The sequence below is a fragment of the Leptonotus elevatus genome, chromosome 20 (genome assembly GCF_054856555.1).
Source record: "Leptonotus elevatus isolate MCC_2025b chromosome 20, RoL_Lele_1.0, whole genome shotgun sequence".
Lineage (NCBI taxonomy): Eukaryota > Metazoa > Chordata > Actinopteri > Syngnathiformes > Syngnathidae > Leptonotus > Leptonotus elevatus.
The window spans coordinates 16,469,432-16,488,583 of NC_141258.1; the positions used below are offsets into that span (position 1 = coordinate 16,469,432).

The window sequence follows — 19,152 nt, forward strand, 5'->3', positions numbered from 1 at the left end:
GTTAATGTGCATATTTCTTAAAGGGACAGTAAGATACTTTATTTGATCTTGATTATGGTTAACTTCCACATTTCTTGAGCGATTTCAATGGTTTAAATGTTATTTTTATTGCGTGTTTCCACGCGAGTTAGCAGGCCCATTCAAAATTTCCGCGGGAATTTTTCTAGTTATGGGCCTGCTAAGCGGAGCAAGCAGCAGCGAAGCTGCTGCTTGCGGAGCAAGCAGGCACATATTACTATCCTAGAAAAGGGGTTTATTTTTTTTATTTTTATATTATCTTCCAGCGACTTTTCCGCAAGAATAGGGGCCGTACCGTAGATCGCACCGCGACAAATAAGGTATCAAACGATGCGGCTCGATTTGACTCGCTGCGCTATTATTTTTATAAGAATTCCCAGTTACCATGGCGACACAATTCCCCAAAATGTCCCCCAAAAAGTCCCATAGGAATGAATGGGAATCCGAAAATGATCACATCAAATCAAGCACCTTTTTCCAAGACACGCTGCGCGCGCATACGTTAACCGACCGATATGAATTTTAGCTCATTTTGTTGGAATTTTTGTCATCTTTAGCTCAGTGTCAAAAAAAAAATTAAGGAATGAAAGCTCTCCCCCCTGTGCGGGTTCAAAGACAGTGAGTGTAATCGCCACTCTGATATGCAATTAAGGCTTCAGTGACGGGAACCAAAAAAATCTATTTCCAAAAGTTTCACTTCAACTCGTCACCATGGCCACAATCTTTGCTCACTAGACATCAAATTCACACATTTTGTAGCCACAAGCCTCTGCTTTCTGAAAAACTAAGTTTTATTTGGCTAAGGTGTCAATTAGTACCTTTATTTTCACTTTAAGCGAGGAGAAGTCGGACTTTGGCGCCTATCTCCTCCATGTTAATTTCGCTGTTTTTTCCCTCTTCATTTTCGATCAATCATAAGTTTTCAACCTGCTCTCATTTGGTCATTTTTCATCCGATTAAAAAACTGAGAACATGCTCGCGTTCCCCAAACCCTTGCCGTTCTAACGAGCCATTTCTGGAATCTGCATCTTCAACCGTTAAGTCGCGAGAGGCTTTTGTTTGAGGTGAGCGTAATCCTATACAAATCAATGGAGTGTTGGTGCGTGACGTCTCCTCACAACTTAAAATCAAATGTGTGTGCGTGAATGTGCATGTTTTGTAAAGGGGCAGTGAGATACTGTTAATTATGGTAGATTCCACATTTCTTGACCGATTTCAATGGTTTGAATTTTAAACTGTTCAGCTCATTGAAATGTTACTTAAAATCAAATGTGTGTGCGTGAATGTGCATATTTCTTAAAGGGACAGTAAGATACTTTATTTGATCTTGATTATGGTTAACTTTTACATTTCTTGAGCGATTTCAATGGTTGAAATTTTAAACTGTTCAGCTCATTGAAATGTTAGTTAAAATCAAATGTATGTGCGTGAATGTGCATGTTTCTTAAAGGGGCAGTAATACTTTTAGTTGATTATAACTTCCACATTTCTTGAGCGATTTCAACGGTTGAAATTTTAAACTGCTCATTGAAAAGAGTTGCAAGAGTTAGCAGGCCCATTCAAAATTTCCGCGGGAATTTTTCTAGTTTTTATATTATCTTCCAGCGACTTTTCCGCAAAAATAGGGCCCGAACCGTAGATCGCACCGGGACAAAAGAGGTATCAAACGATGCGGCTCGATCTGACTCGCTGCGCTATTATTTTTATAAGAATTCCCAGTTACCATGGCGACGCTATTCCCAAAAAACTCCCAAATAAAGTCCCATAGGAATGAATGGGAATCCGAAAGAGATCAACTCCAATCAAGCACCTTTTTCAAAGACACGCTGCGCGCGCATACGTTGACCGACCGATATGAATTTTAGCTCATTTTGTTGGAATTTTTGTCATCTTTAGCTCAGTGTCAAAAAAAAAATTAAGGAATGAAAGCTCTCCCCCCTGTGAGGGTTCAAAGACAGTGAGCAAAGGGGAAAAGTCGCCTATTTAGAGTGTGACTAATTAAGGCTTCAGTGACGGGAACCAAAAAATCTATTTCCAAAAGTTTCACTTCAACTCGTCACCATGGCCACAATCTTTGCTCACTAGACATCAAATTCGCACATTTTGTAGCCACAAGCCTCTGCTTTCTGAAAAACTAAGTTTTATTTGGCTAAGGTGTCATTTAGTACCTTTATTTTCACTTTAAGCGAGGAGAAGTCGGACTTTGGCGCCTATCTCCTCCATGTTAATTTCGCCGTTTTTTCCCTCTTCATTTTCGATCAATCATAAGTTTTCAACCTGCTCTCATTTGGTCATTTTTCATCCGATTAAAAATCTGAGAACATGCTCGCGTTCCCCAAACCCTTGCCGTTCTAACGAGCCATTTCTGGAATCTGCATCTTCAACCGTTAAGTCGCGAGAGGCTTTTGTTTGAGGTGAGCGTAATCCTATACAAATCAATGGAGTGTTGGTGCGTGACGTCTCCTCACAACTTAAAATCAAATGTGTGTGCGTGAATGTGCATGTTTTGTAAAGGGGCAGTGAGATACTGTTAATTATGGTAGATTCCACAATTATTGACCGATTTCAATGGTTTGAATTTTAAACTGTTCAGCTCATTGAAATGTTGGTTAAAATCAAATGTGTGTGCGTGAATGTGCATATTTCTTAAAGGGACAGTAAGATACTTTATTTGATCTTGATTATGGTTAACTTTTACATTTCTTGAGCGATTTCAATGGTTTAAATTTTAAACTGTTCAGCTCATTGAAATGTTGGTTAAAATCAAATGTGTGTGCGTGAATGTGCATATTTCTTAAAGGGACAGTAAGATACTTTATTTGATCTTGATTATGGTTAACTTGCACATTTCTTGAGCGATTTCAATGGTTTAAAATTTAAACTGTTCAGCTCATTGAAATGTTAGTTAAAATCAAATGTGTGTGCGTGAATGTGCATGTTTCTTAAAGGGGCAGTAATACTTTTAGTTGATTATAACTTCCACATTTCTTGAGCGATTTCAATGGTTTAAAATTTAAACTGTTCAGCTCATTGAAATGTTGGTTAAAATCAAATGTGTGTGCGTGAATGTGCATGTTTCTTAAAGGGGCAGTAATACTTTTAGTAGATTATGGTTAACTTCCACATTTCTTGAGCGATTTCAATGGTTGAAAGTTTAAACTGTTCAGCTCATTGAAAAGAGTTAGCAGGCCCATTCAAAATTTCCGCGGGAATTTTTCTAGTTATGGGCCTGCTAAGCGGAGCAAGCAGCAGCGAAGCTGCTGCTTGCGGAGCAAGCAGGCACATATTACTATCCTAGAAAAAGGGTTTATTTTTTTTATTCTTATTTTTCTTATTTTTTAATCTTCCACAGTTTTTTCCGCAAGAATGCAGCCCGTACCGTACATCGCACCGGGACAAATGAAGTATCAAACGATGCGGCTCGATCTGACTCGATGCGGCATTATTTTTCTAAGAATTCCCACTTACCATGGCGATGCTATTCCCAAAAAACTCCCAAATAAAAGTCCCATAGGAATGAATGGGAAAAGGAAAGACAAAATCACACATCAAGCACCTTTTTCAAAGACACGCTGCGCGCGCATACGTTAACCGATTGATATGAATTTTAGCTCATTTTGTTGGAATTTTTCCCATCTTTAGCTCAGTGTCAAAAAACAAATTAAGGAATGAAAGCTCTTCCCCCTGTGGGGGTTCAAAGACAGTGAGTGTAATCGCCACTCTGATACCCAATTAAGCTTTCAGTGACGGGAACCAAAAAATATATTTCCAAAAGTTTCACTTCAACTCGTCACCATGGCCACAATCTTTGCTCACTAGACATCAAATTCGCACATTTTGTAGCCACAAGCCTCTGCTTTCTGAAAAACTAAGTTTTATTTGGCTAAGGTGTCATTTAGTACCTTTATTTTCACTTTAAGCGAGGAGAAGTCGGACTTTGGCGCCTATCTCCTCCATGTAAATTTCGCCGTTTTTTCCCTCTTCATTTTCGATCAATCATAAGTTTTCAACCTGCTCTCATTTGGTCATTTTTCATCCGATTAAAAAACTGAGAACATGCTCGCGTTCCCCAAACCCTTGCCGTTCTAACGAGCCATTTCTGGAATCTGCATCTTCAACCGTTAAGTCGCGAGAGGCTTTTGTTTGAGGTGAGCGTAATCCTATACAAATCAATGGAGTGTTGGTGCGTGACGTCTCCTCACAACTTAAAATCAAATGTGTGTGCGTGAATGTGCATGTTTTGTAAAGGGGCAGTGAGATACTGTTAATTATGGTAGATTCCACATTTCTTGACCGATTTCAATGGTTTGAATTTTAAACTGTTCAGCTCATTGAAATGTTACTTAAAATCAAATGTGTGTGCGTGAATGTGCATGTTTCTTAAAGGGGCAGTAACATACTGTTGATTTTAGTTAACTTGCACATTTCTTGACCGATTTCAATGGTTGAAATTTTAAACTGTTCAGCTCATTGAAATGTTACTTAAAATCAAATGTGTGTGCGTGAATGTGCATGTTTCTTAAAGGGGCAGTAACATACTGTTGATTATGGTTAACTTCCACATTTCTTGAGCGATTTCAATGGTTGAAAGTTTAAACTGTTCAGCTCATTGAAAAGAGTTAGCAGGCCCATTCAAAATTTCCGCGGGAATTTTTCTAGTATTATATTTTTATATTATCTTCCAGCGACTTTTCCGCAAAAATAGGGCCCGAACCGTAGATCGCACCGGGACAAAAGAGGTATCAAACGATGCGGCTCGATCTGACTCGCTGCGCTATTATTTTTATAAGAATTCCCAGTTACCATGGCGACGCTATTCCCAAAAAACTCCCAAATAAAGTCCCATAGGAATGAATGGGAATCCGAAAGAGATCAACTCCAATCAAGCACCTTTTTCAAAGACACACTGCGCGCGCATACGTTAACCGACCGATATGAAAATTAGCTCATTTTGTTGGAATTTTTGTCATCTTTAGCTCAGTGTCAAAAAAAAAATTAAGGAATGAAAGCTCTCCCCCCTGTGCGGGTTCAAAGACAGTGAGCAAAGGGGTGAAAGTCGCCTTTCTTGCATCAGTTAGAGTGTGACTAATTAAGGTCTGAGTGCTGGGAACCAAAAAATCTATTTCCAAAAGTTTCACTTCAACTCGTCACCATGGCCACAATCTTTGCTCACTAGACATCAAATTCGCACATTTTGTAGCCACAAGCCTCTGCTTTCTGAAGAACTAAGTTTTATTTGGCTACGGTGTCATTTAGTACCTTTATTTTCACTTTAAACGAGGAGAAGTCGCACTATTTTGATCTCTTTTCAATGTAATTTTCGCCGTTTTTCCCTCTTCATTTTCGATCAATCATAAGTTTTGAACCTGCTCTCATTTGGTCATTTTTCATCCGATTAAAAAACTGAGAACATGCTCGCGTTCCCCAAACCCTTGCCGTTCTAACGAGCCATTTCTGGAATCTGCATCTTCAACCGTTAAGTCGCGAGAGGCTTTTGTTTGAGGTGAGCGTAATCCTATACAAATCAATGGAGTGTTGGTGCGTGACGTCTCCTCACAACTTAAAATCAAATGTGTGTGCGTGAATGTGCATGTTTTGTAAAGGGGCAGCAAGATACTTTTAGTTGATGTTGATTATGGTGAACTTCCACATTTCTTGAGCGATTTCAATGGTTTAAATTTTAAACTGTTCAGCTCAATGAAATGTTACTTAAAATCAAATGTGTGTGCGTGAATGTGCATGTTTCTTAAAGGGGCAGTAACATACTGTTGATTATGGTGAACTTCCACATTTCTTGACCGATTTCAATGGTTTGAATTTTAAACTGTTCAGCTCATTGAAATGTTGGTTAAAATCAAATGTGTGTGCGTTAATGTGCATATTTCTTAAAGGGACAGTAAGATACTTTATTTGATCTTGATTATGGTTAACTTCCACATTTCTTGAGCGATTTCAATGGTTTAAATGTTATTTTTATTGCGTGTTTCCACGCGAGTTAGCAGGCCCATTCAAAATTTCCGCGGGAATTTTTCTAGTTAGTAGATTAACATCTTAGCTGTTCACAATGGATACTCCTGCAAGCCTCTGGCCAATAGTTTTCAGACTGGAATCGGGTTAGAATTTCCAGAGCCCTGTCTGCAGATGTGACGTAATGTGCGTGGTGTGTATGTGAAGAACGGTATGTGCAGTTTAATTTTTCGTCAGCAGGTGGCAGTAGCGATTCAAAATGGAATATTCTACGTTTAGTAGCTTTAACACTACAGAATTTGCTGTGTAACATATACATCAAAGAAGAAATGTGCTTGAATCTACTAAATTATATTGATAATGCATGTACAAGTCTGAGTATGGGTGAAGTGCAGACATATCATTTAAAACATATTAACAAAACAAATTGACTTTATCACTCGTCTCTCTCTGCCTATTTACATCTTGTCTTTAATACAAATACTTCAAAATTGAGCTTTTGTTTGTTGAAAAACAATCTTATGTCCATGACTTACTCCACATGGCTACTTTTTTCTGTGTAAACACACACACACACGGCACACACGTTAGTAAGTTTCCCTCATTAGGAACTTAGGAAGTAGCAACATGATTGAAGAGCAAAAAAGCAGATCAGTAATAAAAATAATGTGTTGGTGTTGAGTGGTAGAAGGTAAAAAACTTTTCACATATCCTGGTGTAAGTAAGGAACACTTAATTTCACTCAACTAGACAGACATACTCCGTGAATGGACTGAGGAGGACGACGCGCTTCGCTCGTCTGCAGGGAAGGAGGGGTTGAGGTGGATCAAACCATTTTCAATCAAATGGGGTGTGTACTGTATTGTTGTTGTTTAAATATTACTTTTAAACTCTATGGTTTATATATATTATAGCTATAAGTTTCTAGCTTGTTTAAAACACACAGTAAAATATATCTATATATATACTCTAAAAATGGGCTAAATACGCGTCTGGTTGGGCCCCCCAGAATGAACACGGTGTCGCGGTGCTAGTTGTCTGCACAGACTCAAACTATGCCCGCCTTGCTTCCACCTGTCACTTTTCGGCGTGGCGTCTAAGTTGTTTCCTCACATCAGGGAAGAATACCGTGACCTCATTGAAACTACTTGGTTTCCTCCAACGATATGCACTTCTATTGGAAAAAGGTCCGGGGACTCTCAAAAGTTCCAGGACCTGACAAACATTTTAAGGACCTGACTGATTGAAGTGGTTAGCCAAGCAAGGGTCCCTCACTGGGACTCCTTGAACATTCTATGACTCTTGGCTTCCCTCCCAACCCGCCCTGGAAATCAACGTGCTCACGCGTCGCCGTGCTGCATCCGCCGCTGAGGCCGCCGCTGCTTCCAGCGACACATCCGCACAGGCCACTTCGGGACCTGTGGTCTGTGTACCGCCCGTTCAGACCTCCGACTTGGTCACCCAACAAGCCGGCGACCCCGCGATTTTAAAAATCGTTCAACACCTGTCCGACCCTGTCACCAATCCCATCTCGCCCGACGCATTGGGACACGACGGCGACTTGAAATACTTGCTCACCGTGTTGCAAAGGCTGCAACACTGGTTAAGGGCATTCTGGTTTATGACTCCGCGTCTTCACCCGCCCTGCGGTTGGTGGTCCCACGGAGACAGGTCCTGCTAACATACGCCCACGACGCGCCTTATGCAGACCACCGCGGATTTAAGGCCACCATCACCGCGTTACAACAGGTGGCGTACTGGCCTCGCATAAATAACTATGTGGCAACCTATATTAAAGAATGCCTGGATTGCTGCCATTTTCAGCCAGTAAACCCCAGTCACCAAGCGCCACTCCAACAGAAAGGAGTTACCTTCTTATGGTCGGATCTCCAAATCGATTGGGTGGGATCCCTGGTCAGTTCGCTCAGAGGGAACAAATACTTTCTTACAGTAGTTTGCGCGTTCACCAAGTGGGTGGAATGTCTGCCTGCTCCGCGCACACCACCGCATGCCTGCTGATGAATCACGTGTTCTCCCATTTTAAGTTGCCCTGCCGAGGTAATGCAACAACTTTGGCAAATGCTTGGAATCAAGGCCCAGTTGCACATTAGCCATCACCCGCAGTCATCAGGGCAGGTAAAGTGGACTAATCGCACTGTGATGAATTTGCTGAAAAAGTTTGTGACTTCCAACCATCAGGACTGGGACACCTGACTCCCGCTGATACTCATGGCGATTCAAACTACCCCGCACTAATCCACTGGGGTGTCCCCCTTTGAAATGATGACCGGGCCGTGGATGACGCTGCCCATGCACCTGATGTATCAGCCTGGAGAAACCAACCAAGCTACGGCGTACACGGCCTCTCAGTACGTGGAGGACCTGCAAGCCCACCTCCAGGCCACGTTCGTGTTCGCCCAATAACGGCTTACAAAAAGTGTGAAAGTTTAGAAAGCCTACTACGACAAGAAGGCCTAACGAACTAAATTCCAAATTGGTGATCATGTGTGGTACCACTTGTTCGCGCAACCGAATGCTAGTACTCCGCGAGCCCAGAAGGGCGTCACCAGAAAATGTCTTACCCGCTGGGCCGGACCCTACGAAATTGTTGACAAACTGTCGCCCGTCGCCTATCAAGTTAGAATGAACAAAGGACGTCAAGTGGATCAATTGAGGTGGGTCCACCAAAATCAGATTAATAGTCACTGCGGTTTGGGACACTCGGACGCGCAACCAAACGCCACTCGAGACCAGCGTGCGCGCGAAACTGGCAAAGGGGGGTCCTCGACGGACACTGACTCAGCGACCCAGCCAGCACCCTCGACCGATGCGCCAAACCCGTCGACTGACCCAGCTGACTATGATGACTAAAAGTTCCAGGCGTGCAAATGGGGGGCACTTCCCCGCCGCACCCACTGAACCAAAGACGCTGTACACCTAGTTGACACCACGCCGAACGAAGCTAATTCGCGTGCCTTTGTCTTTTACTAGGAGATGATGCTGACTGCAATCCTGATGTTGTGTATGGCCGCCATGGCGAGCCAATCCCAGGATGGTTGAACACGGACCCGCCGCGGGGATTGCTTTGATAGAGCAACCAGGATTGCTTATGACTAACTGCCGGACGCATATCCAAAGAATATTCGTCCAACTCGACCCCCTGGTGACATACAGGAAGCACTCTGGCCAGGATGATAGTGGCGACTCTTGGGCTGACAAACAGTTTGGCCTTCGAGCTATACCTACCACGCCGCCTTCCTTGACCACGACCAACAAAAATTTGCCCCCCAAGTATACGATTTATGGGTGTGAATTGCCTAGTACCTGGCGATTCAATTCGTATCACGATTAATAGGTCACGATTCGATACCAATTAATCCCTATACGAATCTATAAATTGCTTATTGCGATTTTTTTTTTTTATTATTTAAGGTTTAATGTTCCATTAATATAACATTCTTCCATGCTTAATGTGTGAATCCTAACCCTAAGTAAGACGTTGTGTTGAATGCTCCCATTAAAAAAATAGATGTTTAAAAATCGATCCGGCCGCATATCGAATCGATTTTAAAAATTTGCGCTGTAATATCGCTATATATTGCCAAATCGATTTTTTCTAACACCCCTAATACAACTTGATTCAAGTTGAGGGAACTCAGGCTATAGACTTGACCGCCGTCTATGACACCTTACAAGCTATTCGCACCGCGGCCCAAGCCCCTCCGCCTTCCCTCTCTCAGTCCTCGTCTACAGCCGATAATGCCCCCATAGCCTTAGTTATCCTTGGGTATTTAATAACCTTTGGTATAGCCTATTTACTCCACAGGAAGGTGCACAGGCTTAGCAACCAGCTACTACAATATTGCACTAACCGACCTAAGATTTTTCACCGTATACGACCACCTCCGGTGGAGGATGAATCAGGACCACCCGTTGAGGAGATTCTCCTTTTGTCTTGTTTTGGAACCTCGCGTTTTGCGCCTTTTCCAGGCCCGTGCCTGTTATGGAACTGTCCTGTGGCGATAGCACCGAACGCGCCGCTGCGCTCCAAATTCCGGCGCACACCACATGCCAGACAGACTTTCTGCTTTCTTTTTCCCTTGGTTTTTTTCCCTTTTTTGTATTTTGTCCCACATTGGTGGCACAAAATTGCCGAAAATGTTTTCCGTGACCAAGTGCGATCACAGTTTGGACTCTGGCAGCGCGCACTCCAATGCCCCCGTGCGTCAACCCGCTACCTGTTCCATCCTCTGAACAGCTGGTCTCCCTTAAGACGCAGGCACGCAGTGGATCTCAACCCCAGCACCTGGATTGGGCAGCTGAGACTCGAACATCATCGCGCGCCGATAGTAGCTGAAGCCTCCCAACCTCGCCTGAAAGCGCCATCCACCTGGAGCCGAGCTGCACTGCCCCTCATCTGCCGGGAATCCCGAGCTGCGTTGCACATCATCTAACTGTTTTTGTTGTTGTTTTCCTTGCCTTTTTGGGAGCAACTTTTTTTCTTCAATCAACCTTCCCTCCGCTAGCTCGATTAAACTCCAGTAAGTTGCACGCCTCATAGCCAATTTGACATATCGCTGGTGCAACTTCAATTTTAAATATCTCACAGATTTGGCAAGTCAAACCTTTCCTTTCTACCTCGTTAAATTGTTCCTTTCTTATTTTTATTAGCCTCATTTTTATTCCGTAGGAATCATTTTTATATCACCGTAGGATAGTTAGGTAGGCAGTGTTGATTCTGTATGTGTATGTGTAGTGAATAAATGCATGTTTTCCAAACTTTATTCCGTCTCAATCGTGCTTGTTTGAGTGGATTAGTAGATTATTTTATTAATACGAAGAACCACGAATATTGAATGTGGTGACTTCAGATTATGAACGAATAAATGAGGATTTGGATTTTATTCATTGTGTTTCTCCAAAAAGGAAGTGAGTAAACAGTACGTGGTGCCCATAGGAGAATGAGGCAATTATGACCTCCTCAAGCGCCGTTCAAATGACTAATTGTCCAAAAAGACATCAATTATCGCTACAAGAGATTTATGCACCGCTGCATTATGACAGATACGGTGGTCACATGACATATACGAAAAGGAGCAAATAGTGCGCTGGCTGTCCAAATCGGCAAACAGAGGGCACTATATTAGGTAACTATATAGTGAAAGGGTGGACATTTGGACACAACCATGGACTGCACAAAAATGTCCAATATGACAGCGTACATGGTATGTCATAATTTTGACACGTAATCGTCTTATACCTTTTTTTTTAGGGAGTCAGGTGCCATTGATATTTTAATGTTCAAATAGCCTATACAGCCTGGGCCGCAACATCTTGTTGCATCTTGGAGAAATTTTCTTATGACAAATTATGACGGTATTATGAGCAAATAAATGCCCATGTTGGCGTATCAATGGATTGGCAAGGGAATTTTGAACATGCTCAAAATGTCCTTGCAAAGGCGACTACCGGTAATTATGAACACAAAAGTGACACAAATGTGACTTGTTCTGAACCCGGTTAAACTCTGACGAAATGCAATGTTCGGCATCTGGGATAGTAGCTTAATGTGCAACATTTGCGCCTGTGAAAAAAAAGTATGTTATTTTGAAGGTTCTTGGGCACATTTTTGCAAATCACCCCCACCACCAATGATGGTCACAAAAAAGAAAATATTTTTTGTACCCCAAAGCACGGTATTAAGTGAAAAATCTACTTTTTGGAGCTTTTAGCCATGTTAAAATGCTAATTCCTCACCAAAAACATCACCATTTTGCTCTCCAAGCACCAGCCCCTCCCAACCTGACAAAACGAGCTGTTGGTACTGTTTGACCTCATTGGGTGCGGGCCCGCCCCCACACCGCTTCTGCGGACTAAACGCACGCCCACTTTCTCTGAGACCTCCATGGAATAGTGACAAAAGTCGCCTTTATCAGTAAACATTCTGTCCAAATGAATTCAAAGCAATCGATTATCTTTCATTATCTATCTTATCTTTGCAATGCCAAAGTGCAATGACAATTGGCCGTCTTAAATTCCCAGAAAAGGTTCAGGCTGATATTTGTGTAAACTACAAGTGTAACTTTTGCGCTATTGATTCTAACTGATTGAATGGTCTAGTGGTTAGGGCGCTCGCCCTGTTGGCAGCAGGATGCAAGTTAGCGACCCGCTTTGGTGGGGGTTTTTTTCTCCTTTTTCTTTCCTCTCTCTTTGTCCCTCTCCTCCTCCTCCATGATTTCTTGCGCCAAGGAGCCGTTTTGTTTCAAATGTTGATTGCAGAATTGATGGCTTGTGTTGCGTTCAGAGTTTTCAAACGCAGCGCCCCAACGGCAGACTGCAGCCAGCTCACCGGAGGCGTGGCAAGCACACGGGGAGAGGCGGGGTTTTACTGAACCGGTCGTTTTACTTCCGCATTAGATAACTGACCAGCAAAACACCTAATATTTCATTAAAAATTACATCGCCATGGTGTGAAAGGTAAGATTGAATCATTATATGCCTATAGTTAACTGTAAAAGGGCTTAAAATACCGTGGTGTAATCCCTTTAAAAAATTTAATTGCCGATTGTTTTTGGCCGATGTTTGAAGTGCCGTCCATAATCGGTTGATTTAATTGGTCGGGCCATAGTCACAATATCACAAGATCTTGGACTGTTTAATTTGTGTTTTATGTGTTCTTCCCCTGTTTTACTCTTCTGTAGCGAAAGAAATCCAGCTCATGCATCGTGCCCCTGTTGTTGGCCTCGTAGTATTGGATGGTCACGGCGCTCCTCTCCCTGAGCCGCTGGAGGTAGCCCATGACCTTGCTCGTTCGCCTGATATGCAGGGCTCCCATCACCTTGTTGTTACATCTGAGGAACAGTTCAAGGTGAGATCGCATAAAAACACACAAAAAACATTGGTTTTTGTATCACTAATACTGGCCTCATATTTATAGGTGAAAAAGGAAAATGTAAATAAATTAAACTGTCGTAGCGTCAGCCCGCTCTGAGGTAGACGTATGTCCCGGGATTGGCGTTCCTGGTTGGGCTCATCATTGCCCTCTTAACAAGCCAACGCTCAGTGAAGAAAAGAGGATCCCTTGTCCTCTCCAGCCGTAATCGTTTATCAAGTATTCCGGGTCCAGGGGCGATCCACTTTTGGCAGGTTTAAAAAAATGGCTAAGTTTAACAATTCGGAATCTAGAAGAAAACTAACAGAGTGCTGTTCGGGATTTGAGCTGCAAGCACAATGATTTATATACAGATATACTAAAACAGACAGATTATGTGCAGAAGGGAGTAAGAAGTCCGTAGAACAAAGAGATGCACTGTTTTTTTTAACCTTTCTAGATCCACACGCAAACATTTTTTAGGGCGTAACATCTTAAGATAACTAACTTTATTGACTATTCTAAAATATCGTCCACTTTTTCTTATCATACAAATGGTTTTCTTTCTGCCACTAGAGTGCGCCACAAGCTTACAGTTGACTTTGTGCTGTATCATTTTGTGACCATTGGGGGGCACTGTGGGTCCACGGAAAAACTTAGGTTCTTGACCTTTCGTTCAACTGGGTTTGTCCTTTCCATGAACTGACGGAGCCAACTAGCTCAAGCACAGCTGCCTGATTGTAAATTTTGCATACAGCCCTACACTTTCTTTTGTCCAGGTTTTTACCCTTCCTAAAGTGAGTACCAAGACGAAGCTGAAGCTAACAGCTGTGGATGGCTCCCGAGTACGGCGCGTTGGTGTGGCCTGGTTTGGCAGCAGTCGATCAGAAGATTATGGCGAGAGTGGCCTAGTGGTTTTGACAAACCAAGGCGATCTTCATGTGATATCACTACCAGGGGTAAAACTGCATGTGCGTTTCCCCTGTATCCGCAAAGAAGATGTAAGCGGCATTGCTTCCTGTGTCTTCACAAGACATGGCCAAGGTAATAGTAATTACAAGTCTCAATCTCTATAAAAGAAAAATTCTCTGGCATGATACAGAATCGTTTATCAACTGTAAATGTCAGGAAATGTTTTGTAGCGTGCATGTTACCTGATCGATAGGAAAATTTTAAAGTCTTGGATTAACCAGGAAATGTTAGAGCCTTGAAGGCTTTCCCTCACGGTTGCCACCTTCAAGATAAGCCATGCATCAGACTAATACCTTTTCTATGCGAGACAGGGTCAGAAGCGGGAACAGTCCTGCGCTTTGATCGTTCCACGCGAGTGAGGAAGCCCACCGACAATGACCGCCTCTGGTCAACAGCACCGATAGACTGAGGCGCAATGCTGACAGCTGATTTTGCAAGGCCCACAGAATATTGTGTTCTATTGCTATAAAAACATGGAACCTACCAAAAGAAAGATTAGAGTCTCTTCTTTCATCAGGAAAAAAAGTATATTTCTATCTGTTTCCGTTTTGCAGCAATTAGCATTAGAATATAGCTAAGCTTCATCATTATTCACAAATCAGCTTTTTTTGGGGGGGGGGGGGGGGTCAGCTTGTTTTTAACATGGCCCTGGTTGATCGCTTCTACTCTGCTGCCACCTGCTGGCCACTTTTGTAATAACTACCATTGCTTCAACCGCAAAACGGGCATTTGACTTATGCCCGTTTCGATCTGTTCTTCTTTTGCGGATATTGAGAGGGGACTCCGCCGCTGTAGGTGGCGCTATACCCCATAGAGATGTGATCCACCAGTAATTAAAAAAAAAAAAAAAAAAAAGACCAGGAAGCGACTGTGCCGTGCGCTGACGTCGTATGAGTTTGGTTTTGTAATTCTTGATAAACCGTAGTGTTTTTTGCTGTTTTCCATCTAAAATTGCATTAATATTCGCTTCTTTAATTAATTCCCAAAAGATTTCTGTTTCGTCGTCCCCCCAAACATACCGTACCTCCGACATTGCTTTGTGACTACAAACGTACGTGCAAATAGACAAATTTGATTGGGATGTCCTGTTTTCGGACGGAGCCGATTCGCTGTCTACGGCCGCCTAGCTAGTTTCAATCATGCTTGTTAATTTGTATCATAGTTAGTCAACCACTTTCCATTTTTATTTAGTCAATTTTTAGTCAACTATAAATCGAGCATTTTAGTCCAAGAAAACGTAATTTTATTTGTCTAGTTTTAGTCAACAAAAACTGTCAACATTTTAGTCTAGTTTTAGTCAGGACAATCATTTAACCCCTGTATTTTTTTTGTCAGCAGATTATGTTGACTATATTGGATCCAAAAGTATTTCACATAAAAATTTCTGAAAAACAACTCCACACACAATTACAGTATATTAACAAGTGGCTATTATGGCGCCATGCTATGAGCTAGTAAATTAGCCAGCATTAGTTAGTGGTCGGAATACATTATTGTTGGAACGTTATAGCCTTTGGATTAATGTTACATTATAATTTACTCTTTAAAAAAACAAAAACAAAAAAAACAACTTTCAACATGAATCCACATCATGTCTGTCCCATATGTTTGTACATGTTGCACTCGCTAGCTGCAGATTTGAAAGGGTGTGTGTTACATGACAATGTCACAGTGACCGATTAGCAGAGACAAGATTTTACAAAATTATATAATTTTTGCCTCAATTTTCTTTATGATCTAAATGTCCATAGATTTTAGTCCAGTTTTTATTAAGTGAAGTACATTTTTGTCTCGTCTTTATTAGTCGACAAAAATACATATTGACTTAGTCCCAGGTATTGTTTTATTAATAATGAAGGTTTTAGTCCAGTCTAGTCTAGTCTAGTTTTAGTCCGGTGAAAAATGTGTTGACATTATTATTTTTGTTTGTTATTAGTTTTCGTTGACGGAATTAACACCACGAGGCGCGATACCATCGCTAGCAAAAGTTAGTCAAAGTAGCTGCAAGATGGCAATGGTTGCTGACACAGGGTTAGGGTCAAAAAGCACTGTCAAAAGTGAAGCAGCACCTACAACGGGGCACCATAATTCAGGGGAAGGCGGAACTCCAGTATCCACATAAACACAAAGTCCAAGAAAACACACAACACTGTCGCAGCTAAGGGGGGCGGAGGAAACCAACACGTAGCCTCGATTGACACGAGCACAGGCCACCAGCGACGGACAAAAAGAACAGCGGTATGCAAAGCAAAAGCAAGTCAAATGTGCGAGAGGGTTTGAGAGTGAAGGTTTCATGTGCACGTGCGCAAAGGCAATTTCCGTGCTGTTCAGCACCGCCACCTGATGGACGGGAATGACGAAATAGAACGTGAATTCATGTCTGAGTCCTGAAACTCCATGGCTGAAAATGAGTCCCAGTCCAGCCCTGAATGTAGCTAAAAAAAAAGTAACCTATTACTCTTTAAGTCACACAATCAGTAAATCAAGTAATCAGTAAAGTAACTGTTACTTTTTCAAGGTAACTGTGGCAACACTGTTGCTTGTCTCTTCTCAGGCTTCTACTTGATCTCTCCCTCTGAGTTTGAGCACTTCTCGCTGTCCAGTCGCTTCATTGTGGAGCCTTGCTGTCTTGTGGAGGTTCCACTTTGTTTGGGTGCCTCCATTCAAAGTACACCGAAGCTGGATGGATCTTCATCTGCCCTCAGGTTTGGCTAATCAATGAAGATGTTTGCCATTGGTTTCAAGACTGATTTTTTGTTGTTGTTTTTTAACTGTACTCTAGAGAAACCAGCCAAGAAGCTGAGGATTCAGGTAAAACACAAACTTTAGCTACTACAGTACCAGGTTTAAAATGCATTCCCCCTCTCCACCCCCCAAGGAATTTTTACTCTGTTTACATATCTAATTGATTGACCATTGTTCTTGTCTTAATGGCCTTGCTCACTCGCTCCTGCGACTCATTGTGCTCATTTTGCTGCTGCCTTTGTGTGTTCCAGATATTTCCGCTCGCCGTGTTATGGAGCATGCTTTGCTGAATGATGAGCGTGAGTAAATGTATACATGTACGTTATGTATGTACTATACAGTATATACAATATATGTCAAGGCTTTGAGGAGCAGAATTTCGTCCGTCACTATCAAGCAAGGATGTACGAGAAACATAAACGGCTCGCTGGCTGTCCACAGGTTAGCGAACTTTATTGTGGCTCTGCTGCGATGTTGTCATTTTTTCCTCTCTCAGATTGGGAGACTGGCTTTGTGGACACGAGCCAGTTCTGAATACTGTAAATTCCAACGTATTGGCAAATTTGTGGGCATGTGATTTTGTCATTTCACATTGGAGCTGGTTACATTACAGTGTGTGCGCATCAACCTGCGTCAGTCCTGAATATTTCCACTTTAATTTTATACCTACACTGTGATATAAAATAATAATTAAATAATATTTAATATTAAAATTAATAATAAAAATACCCCAAAATGTTTCAGTTCACATCCAACATGCCCACTATAAAAGGTCACCGCTTGCCATTTACACATTTTAAAAGTAACCCTCCCAACCCTGTGTGTGTGGGGGTGTGTGTGTGTGTGGGGGGGGGGGGGGGGGGGGGGGTGCGTGCGTGTGCGTGTGTGTGTGTGTGTATATATATATATATATATATATATATCTCGCTCTCTCTTTCTCGCTCGCTCTCATCGTAGGAATTGTAATTCCTCGAAATAATCCCCATTTTTAATAAATGTACCTGTAATCTGATTACATGTTTTTTCCTGTAACTGTAACAAAATACAGTTAAAAAAAAAATTGTAATACGATATATATAGTGAGAGAGAGTGCATGTGTACTCAACTGCCTCGTGCTGCTTTTCATATATGCCAGCATTTTTCTTGAACTATCATGGGCGGAAAAAAAACACAAGCACTATTGTCCGAAAAAAAAGTTGCCATTGTATCCATTCTGTAAAATGTTTGTAGAGCAAGTTGTTTTCTAGTTTGATGTTTGATTAATGTCTTGATTGTTTACTTACAGAAGTGCTGCATGAGATCCAGAAGTCACTGGAAGGTGACCAAGTTAAGTATATAACACATTACTTACTCTTATTACTTGCAAAAGTCTTGCCACCACACTCTAAACCTGAATTAGTAGTGTACTAGAAATTCTGTCCATAAAAGTTAGGAAGTGGTGATAAAGGGCAGCCCTGGAGGAGTCCAACCCTCACTGGAAACAAATCAGACTTACTTACTTACAACCGAACAGCCCGTATCAGGGGGCTCGATACCCCCTACTCCCGGAGTACCCCTCACAGGACTCCCTGATGGACACGGTCGAACGCCTTCTCCAAATCTACAAAACACATGTAAACTGGTTGGACGAACTCCCATGCACCCTCAAGGACCCTGCCGAGGGTGTAGAGCTGGTCCACTGTTCCACGGCCGGGATGAAAACCATACTGCTCCTCCTTAATAAGATTCGACTTCCCGATGGACCCTCCGCTCCAGCATACCTGAATAGACCTTACCAGGGAGGCTGAGGAGTGTGATCCCTCTATAGCTGGAGCACACCCTCTGGTCCCAGACGGACCACCACCCCGGTCTGCCAATCCAGAGGGACTGTCTCCGATGTCCACGTGATGTTGTAGAGGCGTGTCAACCACGACAGCCCCACAACATCCAGAGCCTTTTGGAACTCCAGGCGGATCTCATCCACCCCCGGGGCCCTGCCACCGAGGAACTTTCCAACCACATCAGTGACGTCAAACCCAGAGATAGGAGAGCCCACCTCAGAGTCCACAGACTCTGCTTCCTCAAAGGAAGACGTGTCCATGGAATTGAGGATGACTTCGAAGTATTCTCCCCACCGACTCACAACGTCCCGAGTCGAGGTCAGCAGCACCTCATCTCCACAATACACAGTGTTGATGGTGCACTGTTTTCCTCTCCTGAGACGCTGGATGGTGGACCAGAATTTCCTCAAAGCCGTCCGGAAGTCGTTTTCCATGGCCTCACCAAACTCCTCCCATGTCCGACTGCTGAAGCCGCGTTCCTTCAGCTTGACAGCATTCATTACCGCTGGTGTCCACCAGCGGGTTCGAGGATTGCCGCCATGACTGGCACCAACTACGGGCCACAGCTCTGATCGGCCGCCTCTACAATGGAGGCGCGGAACATGGCCCACTCAGACTCAATGTCCCCCGCCTCCCCCAGGACAAGGGGGAAGTTCTGCCGGAGGTGGGCATTGAAACTCTTTCTGACAGGGGATTCCGCCAGACGTTCCCAGCAAACCCTCACAATACGTTTGGGTCTGCCAGGTCTGACCGGCATCT

The 19,152-nt window shown here is 42.8% G+C and overlaps 1 protein-coding gene across 2 annotated transcripts in view; it reads left to right on the forward strand.

The window, feature by feature from the left end:
- The window catches only part of llgl2 (LLGL scribble cell polarity complex component 2), a 69,379-nt gene extending 52,499 nt beyond the window's left edge, over window positions 1-16,880 (forward strand). Inside the window, exons 20-24 of one of the 2 annotated variants that reach the window (XM_086063976.1) lie at window positions 12,687-12,853; window positions 13,636-13,900; window positions 16,383-16,533; window positions 16,611-16,639; window positions 16,825-16,880. In XM_086063976.1, the coding sequence (XP_085920102.1) occupies window positions 12,687-12,853; window positions 13,636-13,900; window positions 16,383-16,533; window positions 16,611-16,639; window positions 16,825-16,880 (668 nt within the window). Of the gene's footprint in view, window positions 1-8,976; window positions 10,252-12,686; window positions 12,854-13,635; window positions 13,901-16,382; window positions 16,534-16,610; window positions 16,640-16,824 lie in introns of those variants that run through there. The other variant, XM_086063978.1, reaches the window with a different exon arrangement.
- The last annotated feature ends 2,272 nt before the right edge of the window (window positions 16,881-19,152 follow it).